At 46.1% G+C, this 17,794-nt stretch overlaps 1 protein-coding gene across 1 annotated transcript in view; it reads left to right on the forward strand.

Annotated features, from left to right (window-relative positions):
* The window catches only part of LOC121537875 (E3 ubiquitin-protein ligase HUWE1), a 95,700-nt gene that overhangs the window by 12,952 nt on the left and 64,954 nt on the right, over positions 1-17,794 (forward strand). The window contains 18 exon segments of the mRNA XM_045207348.1: positions 777-929; positions 2,884-2,946; positions 3,441-3,518; positions 3,661-3,708; positions 3,902-4,070; positions 4,394-4,494; positions 4,901-5,051; positions 5,504-5,631; positions 5,965-6,105; positions 6,519-6,639; positions 10,794-10,901; positions 11,004-11,105; positions 11,325-11,405; positions 11,651-11,757; positions 13,328-13,505; positions 16,327-16,418; positions 17,331-17,533; positions 17,720-17,777. Coding sequence (XP_045063283.1) covers positions 777-929; positions 2,884-2,946; positions 3,441-3,518; positions 3,661-3,708; positions 3,902-4,070; positions 4,394-4,494; positions 4,901-5,051; positions 5,504-5,631; positions 5,965-6,105; positions 6,519-6,639; positions 10,794-10,901; positions 11,004-11,105; positions 11,325-11,405; positions 11,651-11,757; positions 13,328-13,505; positions 16,327-16,418; positions 17,331-17,533; positions 17,720-17,777 — 2,082 coding nt within the window.

The raw sequence follows: 17,794 nt of genomic DNA on the forward strand, positions 1-17,794 counted from the left end.
ACTCTCCAGTTAACACAATGACCAGGGACAGTAGGACCACTCTCCAGTTAACACAATGACCTGGGACAGTAGGACCGCTCTCCAGTTAACACAATGACCTGGGACAGTAGGACCACTCTCCAGTTAACACAATGACCAGGGACAGTAGGACCACTCTCCAGTTAACACAATGACCAGGGACAGTAGGACCACTCTCCAGTTAACACAATGACCTGGGACAGTAGGACCACTCTCCAGTTAACACAATGACCAGGGACAGTAGGACCACTCTCCAGTTAACACAATGACCAGGGACAGTAGGACCACTCTCCAGTTAACACAATGACCAGGGACAGTAGGACCACTCTCCAGTTAACACAATGACCAGGGTCATGTTCAGTAGGGCATACTGAATATTCAACTGTGGACCACTTCTTATCAGACAAGTTCAGGTTCCCTTAAACATTTTCTCCCTTCTGACACAACCCATTTGTTCACAATGACTCATTTGTTCACAATGACGCAGTTTCCTCTCCCATTGTGTGGGTGAAGCGGGCCTCCCTGCCTAGCTCTGTTGGGACCCCCCTGCCTAAAATAGTTTGACATCTTGGTTTAAATTGACAGTTTTTATGCCAGAGGGCCTAGGTGTTGCTTTGGGGGCCTTTGGAAAAAAATTATCTAGGAGACACATTGTGTAAAGGTTAAATTAATAAACTGTCTCCTTCTCTCTGGGTGATGCACCTGTCACAAACCTAGGTGGAATGAGCCAATCAGTCTCTCACTTTCTCTCCTCACAGCACTTGACCACCTTGTTAGCGTCGTGTGACATGCAGGTGGTTCTGTCTGTGCTGAACCTCCTGTACGTGTTCAGTAAACGCTCCAACTACATCACCAGACTGGGCTCCGACAAGAGGACCCCTCTACTGGCACGCCTACAACATCTGGCTGAGGTACCGTACAGGTGGCAGAAGAAGAACATGTTATCAGATATCCTGATAAAGACATGCTTGTTGATTGCTTGTTTATGCATGTCCATGTTAAGCCGACTAAACTTTGATTATGAGTGACAGAGCCATTTGTTTTTGGCTTTCAGTCTTACTGGTTTTCAACATGTAAGCCACAGCTTAATTTGTTGTTAGCACTTGGTGTTGTATTTCAAAACTAACTGGCCAACCGTATAGAGCAGTAGAGTAAAAGGTATTGTCTGTTAATGTATGTGCCTTGATATTTAGCCTAGGTAATGAAGTTACAGTGGGGGAAAAAAGTATTTAGTCAGCCACCAATGGTCCAAGTTCTCCCACTTAAAAAGATGAGAGAGGCCTGTCATTTTCATCATAGGTACACGTCAACTATGACAGACAAATTGAGAAAAAGAAATCCAGAAAATCACATTGTAGGATTTTAAATGAATTTATTTGCAAATTATGGTGGAAAATAAGTATTTGGTCACCTACAAACAAGCAAGATCTCTGGCTCTCACAGACCTGTAACAACTTCTTCTTTAAGAGGCTCCTCTGTCCTCCACTCGTTACCTGTATTAATGGCACCTGTTTGAACTTGTTATCAGTATAAAAGACACCTGTCCACAACCTCAAACAGTCACACTCCAAACTCCACTATGGCCAAGACCAAAGAGCTGTCAAAGGACACCAGAAACAAAACTGTAGACCTGCACCAGGCTGGGAAGACTGAATCTGCAATAGGTAAGCAGCTTGGTTTGAAGAAATCAACTGTGGGAGCAATTATTAGGAAATGGAAGACATACAAGACCACTGATAATCTCGATTTGGGGCTCCACGCAAGATCTCACCCCGTGGGGTCAAAATGATCACAAGAACGGTGAGCAAAAATCCCAGAACCACACAGGGGGACCTAGTGAATGACCTACAGAGAGCTGGGACCAAAGTAACAAAGCCTACCATCAGTAACACACTACGCCGCCAGGGACTCAAATCCTGCAGTGCCAGACGTGTCCCCCTGCTTAAGCCAGTACATGTCCAGGCCCGTCTGAAGTTTGCTAGAGTGCATTTGGATGATCCAGAAGAGGATTGGGAGAATGTCATATGGTCAGATGAAACCAAAATAGAACTTTTTGGTAAAAACTCAACTCGTCGTGTTTGGAGGACAAAGAATGCTGAGTTGCATCCAAAGAACACCATACCTACTGTGAAGCATGGGGGTGGAAACATCATGCTTTGGGGCTGTTTTTTCTGCAAAGGGACCAGGACGACTGATCCGTGTAAAGGAAATAATCAATGGGGCCATGTATCGTGAGATTTTGAGTGAAAACCTCCTTCCATCAGCAAGGGCATTGAAGATGAAACGTGGCTGGGTCTTTCAGCATGACAATGATCCCAAACACACCGCCCGGGCAACGAAGGAGTGGCTTCGTAAGAAGCATTTCAAGGTCCTGGAGTGGCCTAGCCAGTCTCCAGATCTCAACCCCATAGAAAATCTTTGGAGGGAGTTGAAAGTCCGTGTTGCCCAGCGACAGCCCCAAAACATCACTGCTCTAGAGGAGATCTGCATGGAGGAATGGGCCAAAATACCAGCAACAGTGTGTGAAAACCTTGTGAAGACTTACAGAAAACGTTTGACCTGTGTCATTGCCAACAAAGGGTATATAACAAAGTATTGAGAAACTTTTGTTATTGACCAAATACTTATTTTCCACCATAATTTGCAAATAAATTCATTAAAAATCCTACAATGTGATTCTCTGTATTTTTTTTCTCATTTTGTCTGTCATAGTTGACGTGTACCTATGATGAAAATTACAGGCCTCATCTTTTTAAGTGGGAGAACTTGCACAATTGGTGGCTGACTAAATACTTTTTTCCCCCACTGTATATGAATAGGTTTTAGGAGCTGTTCTGAGTCTGTGTGATTTTGTTATCCCTGTAGAGTTGGGGAGGGAAGGAGAATGGCTTCGGTCTGGCCGAGTGCTGCAGGGACCTGCCTATGACGGTGAGGCTGAACCTTTATCTTTGTCACAATCTATAAAGGCTAGCGGTCTCCAGACAATTGGCTCATTTGCTTTGTAATGATTACTTTTCCCATTATGACTGTCAAATGATACTAATGATGTTTGTTTTCATCAACCCCCCCGACTCACCTATCCTCTCCTCTGTTTGCATCACTCACCCCTCCCTATCCCCCTGTCTCTCTCCCTGCCCCCTCTTTGGTGGCCTCCCTCTCCTTCCACATCTCTTCTTTTGGCCTCCCTCTCCTTCCACATCTCTTCTCTTGGCCTCCCTCCCTCTCCTTCCACATCTCTTCTCTTGGCCTCCCTCCCTCTCCTTCCACATCTCTTCTCTTGGCCTCCCTCTCCTTCCACATCTCCTTTCTCTTGGCCTCCCTCTCCTTCCACATCTCCTTTCTCTTGGCCTCCCTCCCCTCTCCTTCCACATCTCCTTTCTCTTGGCCTCCCTCCCCCATCCCTGTAATGGTGACCTGAGCAGAAGTACCCTCCCAGTGCCACCACACTGCACTTTGAATTCTACGCTGAACCTGGCCCTGAGGTCAAAGTGGAGAGGAAGGTAAAGACTGACACATTTTCTTGTACTGTACCAGAAAGCAAATATTAGTGTGCAACTAATGCATGTCCCTGGTCTTTAGTAAGTAATGTCTTGTTATGAGTGGATTTATTGACCATTTGTGAACTTTCTCTCCGCCCAACAGAACAGCAGTAACACATTACACTACATTCACATCGAACAGCTCGACAAGGTAAGGGACAAATGTTGTCTATTTTCTCCGAGCATTTAATTAATTTAACCGAAGACTGTGAAAAATAGTCAATTTCCCCTTTAATTCGTTTAGGATTAAGTTGCTTTTCTGACGTTGATCCCACATTCATATTAAATCATTTTCCTGATGTTCTATCTTGTCCTGCTCACATTCTTCCCTGTTGTCTTTCCAGATCTCTGAGAGTCCCAGTGAGATCATGGAGTCTCTGACGGTGATGTACAACATCCCTAAAGACAAGCAGACCCTGCTGTTCACACACATCCGACTGGCCCATGGCTTCTCCAACCACAAGAAGAGACTACAGGCTGTACAGGCCAGGCTACACGCCATCTCCATACTGGGTAAGAGGGAGTGTAGTGTGTGTGTGCTGCCTCGATATAGTTCAAAAGAGGTTATAATTGATTGGATTTATATAGAACTTTTCCAGACTCTCAAACCGTCATTTACCGCCTCCAATGATATGGTGGTTTCCTTCAACCAATGTTCAGTCGGCCGTCAGTGCTTATGTCTCTGTGTTCTGATGTTTACCTGTGTTTCCGTATTGTCTATGTCTGACGCATCAAATTCAATTTTCCCTCTGGGGATCAATACAGTTAATTAATTTCATCCATTTCATGAGTTTGCGTGGTAGCTAATTGTATTGTGGCGTTCTCTCCCTCCACAGTGTACTCCAATGCACTCCAGGAGTCGGCCAACAGTATTCTCTACAACGGCTTGATAGAAGAGCTGGTGGATGTGCTACAGATTACAGACAAACAGCTAGTGGTAAGAAATTAAGTTTACCCCTCTCTCCTTTCCCCTCGGTCTATCCTGCTGCCCCTAATGGATTGGTGGGTCTGTGTCACATACCAATAGCAGGTGTGAAATTGGAGCCAATATTGTGACTGCAATCATGTCATATTATAGACCAGTATCAGATGTCACTGGATTGTAGTTAATGTAACTAATACAAGACAGCGATCACTGCAATGTGGTCAGATTTTGTCCAATGTTTTGGAATTGCATGACAATACAATCATGATTGTCTTGGCATTGTATATGTCCCTAAAGTGTTCCCACAGTCCTGGAAAAAAATGATATCCTGAAAAGTCCATGAAAACAGACCTTTAGGCCTATATGTAGGCCTCTATGCAGCTCTGTAGTTTCATGAAAACCCTGTCTCTTTCCTCAGGACATAAAGGCAGCGTCATTACGTACCTTAACATCCATAGTGCACCTGGAGAGGACACCCAAGCTGTCCAACATCATCGACTGCACCGGCACAGCCTCCTACCACGGCTTCCTACCTGTACTGGTGCGCAACTGCATACAGGCCATGATCGGTGAGTTGTCTGTCAGTGGAAGAGGATCATTGGTCGATTTGTACTTGGACTGGTTTTGATGCCAGTCCAATGAGAAGACAAACATTTACATTTTAGTCATTTAGCAGACACTCTTATCCAGAGCGACTTAGTTTGATAGGTACAAACAATGGAGTAACACAACGTGAGATCTGGGGTTATGGTCGGATATGACTGTTGTACTAAGCTCTGAAAAGAAACTCTAAGATCTATTCTTCTAGAGTCTATGGGTATTTCAGTTTCCCGTCACTATGCCTGTCTGTGTGACTGAGTAAAATCCAGTGGCGGCTGATGGACCCAGCTCTAGGAAGCAGGGCTGCCTTAACAAATGGGCAACTGCATCAAAAATAATTGATTGAAGTGACCGTTGAACAGAGATCAATATCCCTGACTGTGCCTCTAACCTCCTGCGGTGGGTGTGTTTGTCTCCTCAGACCCTCTGATGGAGCCGTACCCGCACCAGTTTGCCACTGCTTTGTTCTCCTTCCTCTACCACCTGGCCAGCTACGACGCTGGGGGGGAGGCCCTGGTGTCCTGTGGGATGATGGAAGCCCTGCTCAAGGTAAAGAAACACTCGCTCACCTGGCGTCTACTCACCAAGCATACTCGTATCCTTTTTATTCTGCTGAGCTGGCCTGGTTTCCCTATGTACATATGCTGCGCAGGTGTCTGATATTTTCAAGATCTGTTGATCGCCCAAAGATGTCTGTGTATGTCCGGTCCAGCATACTCGCTCGCTCTGCAAAAAGGCTGAACAGACCTAAATATATCCTTCCTGCTTATGTTGCCCGTAGGTCATTGTTTTTTAAGACAAGAATAGGCTTGGTCTGTGAATCTGGTCTATGGTGTTTGGATGCACCCAGTCTCAGCTCCCTCTCCCTCACTTCCTCTGTAGGTGATCAAGTTCCTGGGGGACGAGCAGGACCAGATCACGTTTGTCACGCGTGCGGTCCGAGTGGTGGACCTCATCACCAACCTGGACATGGCAGCCTTCCAGTCACATACCGGCCTTACCATCTTCATCAGCAGGCTGGAGGTAGGGTCCTGTACACAGGCACGTACACACCTAACACACAAGGGCAGGCTCCTCTGCCTATCTCTTTTGCCCCCAGCCAAAAACGCTTATATTAGTTTAAATTGACATGTTGGTGCCAGAGGGCTTTGAAGTTGCTTTGGGGGCCTTTGTGACCCACCTGGGAAATAATAAATGTGTTGCATAAATAACCTGAGTGGGTGACGACACACCTCACTGCCTGGGATCTGACGCAGCACTCTAGGGGCTCTGTATTTTGCTCGGAGTCATGGCTTGAACAACCGTGTGCCAAACTCCTGTACACTCTCCTCCTCTCTCTTCCTCCTCTTTCTTTTTATCCCCCCCTCCCCCTCTTTCACTCTCTATCCATCTTTCTCTCCTTCTCCCTCTCTCTCTCTCTCTCTCTCTCTCTGCAGCATGAGGTGGACCTGTCGAGAAAAGAGTGCCCTTTTGTCATCAAGCCAAAGATCCAGAGACTCAACTCTACCGTGGAATCTGAGGACATGGACACGGACGCGGACGGCCAGTCAGAAAGCGGTAGGCTCCTTTTCTTTTCTGTTGTCAATCAACTGTTCTGTACATCGGGCTATAGCCCTACATTTGTTGAAGAGACCATATTAAGGGATCAACATGGTTATAATAGCACTAGTTTAAGGTGTTAGTCTAAAAAAGATACCTTGTTTTGGTCAGTCAATATAGATCCATTTGATTTGACTTTTGCTGAGGGTTAAACTGTATGTGGACTTACTGTCCAGTGATTTACATTTTTTACATTTGTCATTTTAGCAGACGCTCTTATCCAGAGTGACTTACAGTTAGTGAGTGCATACATTTTTCATACTGGCCCCCCGTGGGAAACGAACCCACAACCCTGGCGTTGCAAGCGCCATGCTCTACCAACTGAGCTACAGGAGGCCAGTGATGGTTCTATAATAGTTAGCTAGCTACGTGCTGTAGTGTTATGGTCGCTACCAACAAACTAATGAGCTCCCAAAACTAGAATGAAAAGAGTTAAATGGTCTCCATTTTTCCACGTTTTCCTTTCCTTTGTTATGGGTGATAATATAGATCCAGAGTTGGCTGTTGTGGCTGCTGGCTCTGGTGTTGTGGCTGCTGGCTCTGGTGTTGTGGCTGCTGGCTCTGGTGTTGTGGCTGCTGGCTCTGGTGTTGTGGCTGCTGGCTCTGGTGTTGTGGCTGCTGGCTCTGGTGTTGTGGCTGCTGGCTCTGGTGTTGTGGCTGCTGGCTCTGGTGTTGTGGCTGCTGGCTCTGGTGTTGTGGCTGGGTGTGGTGGTGTTATAACTGAAATATAATAAGAACTGGAGACTGCGTCCAAGATGTCCAACTGTTATTTTCAAGGTAATATACTCACGTTCACAGAACGCCAATTCATGAACTGTCTATATCCTGCTTGCATCTGGTTTATATGGACCAACATCACATGCGCACTAGCACTGTGTGCACAGGAAGCAGCGATGACGTTATCCAAAAACATGGTAGACATTGGATAAATCTAAAATGTTAATATCTTAACAGTGATTAGGGGGGGAATAGACCTCAGCTACAATGATTTGAGTAATTCAATGTATGTTTTGTGCACGAAGGTGATGACGTGTCTTATTAGTAATTTTCCAATCTGACTTCTCTGTGGCCGTCTATGGAAATGGTCTTTCTGGGCCGGGCGTCAATTAAATATAGGGACGTTAACCGTTAATTGGTTAGCTGCCGAAAAATACATTTGACCAGTCATGCTTATCGGTCTATAGATTAATTTGCATAATTTAGTGGAATTAAATTGGCGTGTTTTTATTATCGTTAGTCGTCACGCATCTTATTTATCACGCATACAGAGCCTAGTTTGAGGAGCAGAATATCCTATCACCTATCAGACAGCGCCAGAGTAGCTCCTCACTGGAGTGAAACGTGCTTTTGTAAGGCCAGTCATTGTGCAACAAATAACAATTCTAAATGCAATCACTTTAACTTTGATGGCCACAATTTAAAAGGAAAAATATTTCTCAATCTTAACTCATAATTAAAGCGCCCCTCCCATTTGCCATGGGAGCCTAGTTTGAGGAGTGGAGTATCCTATCACCTGATAGTACAGTCATGGTCAAAAGTTTTGAGAATGACACAAATATAAATTTTCACAAAGTCTGCTGCCTCAGTTTTTATGATGGCAATTTGCATATACTCCAGAATGTTATGAAGAGTGATCAGATGAATTGCAATTAATTGCAAAGTCCCTCTTTGCCATGAAAATGAACTTAATCCCCCCAAAAATGTTCCACTGTATTTCAGCCCTGCCACAAAAGGACCAGCTGACATCATGTCAGTGATTCTCTCATTAACACATGTGAGAGTGTTGACGAGGACAAGGCTGGAGATCACTCTGTCATGCTGATTGAGTTAGAATAACAGACTGGAAGCTTTAAAAGGAGGGTGGTGCTTGAAATCATTGTTCTTCCTCTGTTAACCATGGTTACCTGCAAGGAAACACGGGCCGTCATCATTGCTTTGCACAGAAAGGGCTTCACAGGCAAGGATGTTGCTGCTAGTAAGATTGCACCTAAATCAACCATTTATCGGATCATCAAGAACTTCAAGGAGAGAGGTTAAATTGTTGTGAAGAAGGCTTCAGGGTGCCCAAGAAAGTCCAGAAAGCGCCAGGACCGTCTCCTGAAGTTGATTCAGCTGCGGGATCGGGGGCACCACCAGTGCAGAGCTTGCTCAGGAATGGCAGCAGGCAGGTGTGAGTGCATCTGCACGCACAGTGAGGCGAAGACTTTTGGAGGATGGCCTGGTGTCAAGAAGGGCAGCGAGGAAGCCACTTCTCTCCAGGAAAAACATCAGGGACAGACTGATATTCTGCAGAAGGTACAGGGATTGGACTGCTGAGGACTGGGGTAAAGTCATTTTCTCTGATGAATCCCCTTTCCGATTGTTTGGGGCATCCGGAAAACACCTTGTCAGGAGAAGACAAGGTGAGCGCTACCATCAGTCCTGTGTCATGCCAACAGTGGGCTCACTCACAATTTTGCCTAAGAACACAGCCATGAATAAAGAATGGTACCAACACATCCTCCGAGAGCAACTTCTCCCAACCATCCAAGAACAGTTTGGTGACGAACAATGCCTTTTCCAGCATGATGGAGCACCTTGCCATAAGGCAAAAGTGATAACTAAGTGGCTCGGGGAACAAAACATCAAAATTTTGGGTCCATGGCCAGGAAACTTAATCCTCAAGAGGCGGGTGGACAAACAAAAACACACAAATTCTGACAAACTCCAAGCATTGATTATGCAAGAATGGGCTGCCATCAGTCAGGATGTGGCCCAGAAGTTAATTGACAGCATGCCAGGGTGGATTGCAGAGGTCTTGAAAAAGAAGGGTCAACACTGCAAATATAGACTCTTTGCATAAACTTAATGTAATTGTCAATAAAACCTTTGACACTTATGGAATGCTTGTAATTATACTTCAGTATACCATAGTAACATCTGACAAAAATATCTAAAAACACTGAAGCAGCAAACTTTGTGAATACCAATATTTGTGTCATTCTCAACTTTTGACCACGACTGTAGTCAACGGTAGGCAGTTTATCAGCGCGTCACCCACCACTTTGCAATGTGAGCTTGAGGCAGGAATTATCTGGAAGCTTTACTTCAAATAATGAGGCATGTCTTACCTTGTTTCAAAGTAGCCTTGTGAAAATCCATCCATAGAAAATACTTCCTGATGCCAATAACAGAATTGCGTTTTGGCAAATGTTTGATTATTATTATTTTTTTAGCTGCTTCATTACTGGAGTTGCGTGTTCAATGATAGGCTATAGCATTTTGACTGTAAGATGATTTGCTTGTTATTGTTGCATGTTAATGAGGGTCAGTTAGTCGACAGAAAAATTGACTGATGTACATCCCTATGCAGTACCGAAGCAAAACTGTAGGACCAGTCGAAACCGTGCTTCTAGACTGGAACCCTGGCCCCTCGGGTGTTATGGCTGTGTGTTGTGGCGTTATGGCTGTTAGCGGTGTGGCGTTATGGCTGTTAGCGGTGTGGCGTTATGGCTGTTAGCGGTGTGGCGTTATGGCTGTTAGCGGTGTGGCGTTGTACTGTTATGGCTGTTAGCGGTGTGGCGTTGTACTGTTATGGCTGTTAGCGGTGTGGCGTTGTACTGTTATGGCTGTTAGCGGTGTGGTGTTGTACTGTTATGGCTGTTAGCGGTGTGGTGTTGTACTGTTATGGCTGTTAGCGGTGTGGCGTTGTACTGTTATGGCTGTTAGCGGTGTGGTGTTGTACTGTTATGGCTGTTAGCGGTGTGGTGTTGTACTGTTATGGCTGTTAGCGGTGTGGCGTTGTACTGTTATGGCTGTTAGCGGTGTGGCGTTGTACTGTTATGGCTGTTAGCGGTGTGGCGTTGTACTGTTATGGCTGTTAGCGGTGTGGTGTTGTACTGTTATGGCTGTTAGCGGTGTGGTGTTGTACTGTTATGGCTGTTAGCGGTGTGGTGTTGTACTGTTATGGCTGTTAGCGGTGTGGTGTTGTACTGTTATGGCTGTTAGCGGTGTGGTGTTGTACTGTTATGGCTGTTAGCGGTGTGGTGTTGTACTGTTATGGCTGTTAGCGGTGTGGCGTTGTACTGTTATGGCTGTGTGTTGTGGTTGCTAAAACTGTGTCTTCCTAACAGTGTCAGAAGAGAGGATGGAGAGCAGCCCTGGTCCCTCAACGTCCTCTGGCTCCAGACCTGAGACAGACCACCGAGCACAGAGCAGCACTGCCAGCACGCCCCGCACAGGTACAAACACCCTCAGCTTAGACTATCACAGGCTCAGTCAAGCACACACACGGGCGCTCACACTCATATGTGTTCCATCTCCCATGTGTTCTCTCCCTCCAGGCGTGCAGTGTATTCCCCAGAGAGCAGCTCTTTTGAAGTCGATGTTAAACTTCTTGAAGAAAGCCATCCAGGACCCTGCCTTCTCTGATGGCATCCGTCACGGTGAGTGAGCTATGATAACCAGACTCTAAAAAGCATGACCAATGGACATACTCTAGACTTAAGCTATCTGGGGGAAACTGGCCCTATATGGTCAGATGGGTTAAGGTTGTAATGCTTAAAATAGGTACTGGTGCTTCAACAAAACCATGATGTAAATGTATTGTGTGAATGCCCCCTGGACTAACCTCCTTGTCTCTCTGTATGGCCTCTCTTCTCCAGTCATGGACGGGTCCTTGCCTACCTCACTCAAGCACATCATCAGTAATGCAGAGTACTATGGACCTTCTCTCTTCCTGCTGGGTGAGTACTCAGGTCACACAACATGCTTCAGAGAAATCTTCGATGAGATGCATTATATTATACAGTATGTTTAGTAATATCACTTGATCATTGAGACAATTCTGCAAAGTCCATCAAAGCATATGCCAGGTTGATGTTAAGAGGCAGAAAGGAATAGTATAATTAGTATGTTCAGTTTTTTCTGATTGTAAAAATGTCTCTTGTCCCCCCCCCCCCCTCTCTCTTTCTCTCTCCCTCTTCCACAGCGACGGAGGTGGTGACAGTGTTTGTGTTCCAGGAGCCATCTCTGCTCTCCTCCCTGCAGGATAACGGCCTGACTGATGTCATGCTGCATGCCCTGCTCATCAAAGACGTGAGTCTCACAGCACTCCCTCCCCTCTCGGCTCACCCCGCATTCAGGCACTAGTCGCAAAAAAACTTTTCTGCAAGTGAAAGCATTAGTATAACGTCCAATCCCCTTTCTCCCCCTCTGAAATGTGGAAGGATTTAAACCAATCTAAACCGATCACTGTCCCGCCAACATTTTTCTGGTTGGCTGGACGAATCTGGGCAAAGTGGAACGTAGAAAATAGAGCATTGTGAGATAGCAACACAAAGCGGGATATGAAACGTCCACTCCATGGTCGTCAATGTAGGTTTGCTTTGATAAGTGCGAGGGAAGTTTTTGTCGCTGTTGTCTGAATGCGGGGTCACTCTTTCTCTCAATCTTTTCTCTCCCTCTCTTTGGTCGCTCAGCGGATCTCCCCTCTCATCTCCTCTCACTGCTCCCCCTCTCATCTCCTCTCACTGCTCCCCCTCTCATCTCCTCTCACTGCTCCCCCTCTCATCTCCTCTCACTGCTCCCCCTCTCATCTCCTCTCACTGCTCCCCCTCTCATCTCCTCTCACTGCTCCCCCTCTCATCTCCCTCTTCTCCGCTCCTACACATTTGACATATTTAAATGTCACATTGTCTTTTTCAACAGGGTCATACATAAACAACAGTGTAACCAGTGGACATAGCGCCTACACTGCCTAGCTTTCTCCTCCCCTCCTCCTCCATCTCCTCCCCTCTTCCTCCATCTCCTCTCCTCCTCCTCCATCTCCTCTCCTCCTCCTCCTCCATCTCCTCTCCTCCTCCTCCATATCTTCTCCCCTCCTCCTCCTCCCCTCCATCCATCCCTCCTCTCCTCCTTCCCTCCCCTCCATCTCCTCTCCTCCTCCCCTCCTCCTCCATCTCCTCTCCTCCTCCCCTCCTCCTCCATCTCCTCTCCGTCACACAGCGTTGCATTAAACAGTCATTCTCCCTCCTTGGTTTCACCGCTTCCTCTCCTCCTTTCCTCCCTCACTCTTTCCTCCTGTTTTTCCCCCCACTCCTGATTGCCTTTACGTTTTGGTTCTCTGTGCGTACCCTCCCTTCCCCCTAACCTCGTACCCTCCCTTCTCCCTTCCCGCTACCCTCGTACCCTCCCTTCCTCGTACCCTCCCTTCCACCTAACCTCGTACCCTTCCTTCCTCCTACCCTCGTACCCCTCGTACCCCCCTACCCTCGTACCCTTCCACCCCCTAACCTCGTACCCTTCCCACCCTAACCTAGTACCCTTCCACCCCCTAACCTCGTACCCTTCCACCCCCTAACCTCGTACCCTTCCACCCCCTAACCTCGTACCCTTCCTTCCCCCTAACTTCGTACCCCCCTAACCTCTTACCTCCCTCCCCCTGACTTCGTATCCCCCCTAACCTCTTACCCTCCCTCCCCCTACCCTCTTTCTCTCCTTCCCTACCCTCTTTCTCTCCTTCCCTACCCTCCTTTCCTCCCTTCCCAGTCCCCTTCCTCCCAGTTGTTCCCTACCCTCGCCACTCTGTCTCTCACTCGCTCTCTCTCTTCCTCCCCTTTCTCTCTCTTTCTCCCTTTTCTCTCTCTCACAGTCTCTCTCTCTGCAGGTCCCGGCCACCCGGGAGGTGCTTGGTTCTCTCCCTAACGTGTTCAGTGCCTTGTGCCTGAACGCGCGAGGCCTGCACTCCTTCGTCCAATGCCAGCCCTTTGAGCGCCTCTTCAAGGTGTTGCTGTCACCTGACTACCTGCCTGCCATGAGACGACGCCGCAGCTCTGACCCTCTGGGTGAGTTGGGGGTGTGTGTGTTAGTTATAGCAATCTAGTACAGCGAGAGAGACCTTTGAGAGAGCGTGAGAGGTGTGTTAACTTAAAGGAAGCTACTATATTGGGACACTATTCACTCTGTTGAAAAATACAGTACCAGTCAAAAGTTTGGACACCTACTCATTCAAGGGTTGTTCTTTATTTTAAATATTTTCTACATTGTAGAATAATAGTGAAGACATCAAAACTATGAAATAATGGATATGGAATCATGTAGTAACCAAAAAGTGTTAAACGAATCAAAATATATTTTATATTTGAGATTCTTCAAATAGCCACCCTTTGCCTTGATGACAGCTTTGCACACTCTTGGCATTCTCACAACCAGCTTCACCTGGAATGCTTTTCCAACAGTCTTGAAGGAGTTCCCACATATGCTGGGCGCTTGTTGGCTGCTTTTCCTTCACTCTGCAGTCCAACTCATCCCAAATCATCTCAATTGGGTTGAGGTCGGGTGATTGTGGAGGCCAGGTCATCTGACACAGCACTCCATCACTCTCCTTCTTGGTCAAATAACCCTTACACAGCCTGGAGGTGTGTTGGGTCATTGTCCTGTTGAAAAACAAATGGTTGTACCACTAAGCCGAAACCAGATGGGATGGCGTATCGTTGCAGAATGCTGTGGTAGCCATGCTGGTTAAGTGTGCCTTGAATTCTAAATAAATCAGTGTCACCAGCAATACACCCCCACACCATAACACCACCTCCTCCATGCTTCACGGTGGGAACTACACATGCAGAGATCATCCGTTCACCTACTCTGTGTCTCGCAAAGACACAGTGGTTGGAACCATTTTTGACTCCAGGCCAAAGGACAGATTTCCACCGGTCTAATGTCCATTGCTCGTGTTTCTTGGCCCAAGCAAGTCTTTTCTTCTTGGTGTCCTTTAGTAGTGGTTTCTTTGCAGCAATTCGACCATGAAGACCTGATTCACACAGTCTCCTCTGAACAGTTGATGTTGGGATGTGTCTGTTACTTGAACTCTGTGAAGCACTTATTTGGGCTGCAATTTCTGAGGCTGGTAACTCTAATGAACTTATCCTCTGCAGCAGAGTTAACTCTGGGTCTTCCTTTCCTGAAGCGGTCCTCATGAGAGCCAGTTTCACCATAGCGCTTGATGGTTTTTGCGACTGCACTTGAAGAAACCGGATTGACTGACCCCCCCTCCACAAATGCACTTTTAACAAGGCACACCTGTTAATTGAAATGCATTCCAGGTGACTACCTCATGAAGCTGGTTGAGAGAATACCAAGAGTGTGCAAAGCTGTCAAGGCAAAGGGTGGCTACTTTGAAAAATAAAACATATTTTTATTTGTTTAACACTTTTTTGGTTACTACATGATTCCATATGTGTTGTTTCATAGTTTTGATGTCTTCACTATTATTCTACAATGTAGATAATAGTATAAATAAAGAAAAACCCTGGAATGAGTAGCTGTGTCCAACCTTTTGACTGGTACTGTAGGTGTGTGTGTTTATAGGAATGTATACTGAACGAAAATATAAACGCAACATACATTATGCCTGCCCGTACCATAACCCCACCGCCACCATGCGGCACTCTGCTCACAACGTTGACATCAGCAAACTGCACCCACACAACGCCATACACGTGGTCTGCGGTTGTGAGGCCAGTTGGACGTACTGCCAAATTCTCAAAAATTATGTTGGAGGCGGCTTATGGTAGAGAAATGAACATTCAATTATATTTACATTTTTGTCATTTAGCAGACGCTCTTATCCAGAGCGACTTACAGTTAGTGAATACATATTTTTTTATACTGGCCCCCCGTGGGAATCGAACCCACAACCCTGGCGTTGCAAACACCATGCTCTATCAACTGAGCTACATCCCTGCCGGCCATTCCCTCCCCTACCCTGGACGTTGCTGGGCCAATTGTGCGCCGCCCATGAGTCTCCCGGTCGCGGCCGGCTGCGACAGAGCCTGGATTCGAACCAGGATCTCTAGTGGCACAGTTAGCACTGCGATGCAGTGCCTTAGACCACTGCGCCACTCAGGAGTACAATTATCTGGCAACAGCTCTGGTGGACATTCTTACATTTTAGTCATTTAGCAGACACTCTTATCCAGAGCGACTTACAGTTAGTGAGTGTATACATAATTTTTTTTTTTTCATACTGGCCCCCCGTGGGAATCGAACCCCCAACCCTGGTGTTGCAAACGCCATGCTCTACCAACTGAGCTACATCCCTGCCGGCCATTCCCTCCCCTACCCTGGACGATGCTGGTCCAATTGTGCGCCGTCCCATGGGTCTCCCGGTCGCGGCCGGCTACAACATAGCCTGGATTCGAACCAGGTTCTCTAGTGGCACAGCTAGCACTGCGATGCAGTGCCTTAGACCACTGTCAGCATGCCAATTGCACGCTTCCTCAAAACTTGAGATATCTTTGGCATTGTGTTGTGACAAAACTGCACATTTTAGTGGCTTTTTATTGTTGCCAGCACAAGGTGCACCTGTGTAATGATCATGCTGTTTAATCAGCTTCTTGATATTCTACACCTGTCAGGTGGATTAAATATTTTGGCATAGGAGAAATGCTCACTAACAGGGATGTAAACAAATGTTTGACAAACGTTTGACAGAAATAAGCTTTTTGTGCATGTGGAAAATTTCTGGGATCTTTTATTTCAGCTCATGAAACATGGGACCAACACTATACATGTTGCGTTTATATTTTTATTCAGTGTAGTATGGCGACACTATACACTGTTGATTCAGATGTCTGTATGTAACCATGCTGGTGTGTGTGTGTACAGGAGATACAGCGTCCAACCTGGGCAGTGCTGTGGATGAACTGATGAGACACCAACCCACTCTGAAGACTGACGCCACTACTGCCATTATCAAGGTGGGTTTACAATGACATGTACAGGAGGCCTGGAAAAACTGTTATGATCAGCACCATTGATCAGGGAAAAACTGAAATGATCAGGGAAAAAATTGAAATGATCAGCACCATTGATCAGGGATGGGAGTGAGTACTCCAGTACAGGTTTGTATTCGATTACTAATAATCGAATACAAGTACTCAATTTACAAATACAACTATTTTAGCAGGTTAAATGTATAAGAACTGACAATTTCCAACTAAGATGTTTATTATTTTGGAGTATGTCAAGTGCAGTGACTATGTTAAAGTTGTGTATCAGAACCACCAGTAATTTGGAAAAACCTTTAGCATACTGCAAACTTTTTTGGCCTTCAGCCCCATTTCACGCTAACATGTGATTACTCAATTACTCAAAATGATTGTAGTGCGTGCTCAAACACTCATTCAAAGGCCCATCCCTACCATTGATCATGTCTAGACTTCTAGTTGTAACTCAGCATGTGACTTGACCAGGAAAAACTGAACTCTTATTGCGGCTTTTAACTAGGGACAGAGTTCAACTGGTTCAGGTCACATGGTCACAAAAAAACTAGGACCCTAATCATATAGATTAACCTTGTAAACTGCTTAGTGAATTAGCACAACATTATTGTTTCTGTAACAGGAACAACTCATTATTTATGCCTAGAGGGGTTTTTACGGTATGGTAAATTAACACACCCTTGCCTTGTTTACACTAACACTCAAACTTGTCTTATCTTGCCAGCACTGACTTTGCTGATGGCTATTTTATTGAGGAACATTTTTCTTACTATGACTGTGATATGTGGTTGTCTCACCGAGCTATCTTTAGATGAACGCACTTAACTGTAAGTCGTTGTGGATAAGAGCGCCAGCTAAATGACTAAAAGGTAAACTGTCCTCTCCCAGTTACTGGAGGAGATATGTAACCTGGGCCGAGCCCCGGAGTACATCTGTCAGAAGCCCTCTATCCAGAAGACTGATGGCACCGTCACCGCGCCTCCCGCCCGCTCCTCCCACGCCGCCGAGGAGGCCTCCAGCGAAGACGAGGAGGAAGAGGAGGCGCTCCATACCTTCACCCAGCAGCAGGGGGAGCCAGAGAGCAACAGACAGTCAGTGCCAGTTGAACTGTATGACATACCAAATCAGAGATGTGATTCTTCCTGATCATTTCAGGATTTATTGCTCCTGATATTATTATTTTTCTCTATATTCATAAATCATTTATGTATTTACATTTTGTTACATGTTTGTGATCGGTAGTTGGGATAATGGGGTTTCTGTCGTTTTTCCTATAGGGTTGTTGGCACTGAAGAGAGGATACCAATTCCTCTGATGGATTACATTCTGAATGTGGTACGTGTGTTGATGCA

This window comes from Coregonus clupeaformis, chromosome 24, assembly GCF_020615455.1.
Source record: "Coregonus clupeaformis isolate EN_2021a chromosome 24, ASM2061545v1, whole genome shotgun sequence".
Lineage (NCBI taxonomy): Eukaryota > Metazoa > Chordata > Actinopteri > Salmoniformes > Salmonidae > Coregonus > Coregonus clupeaformis.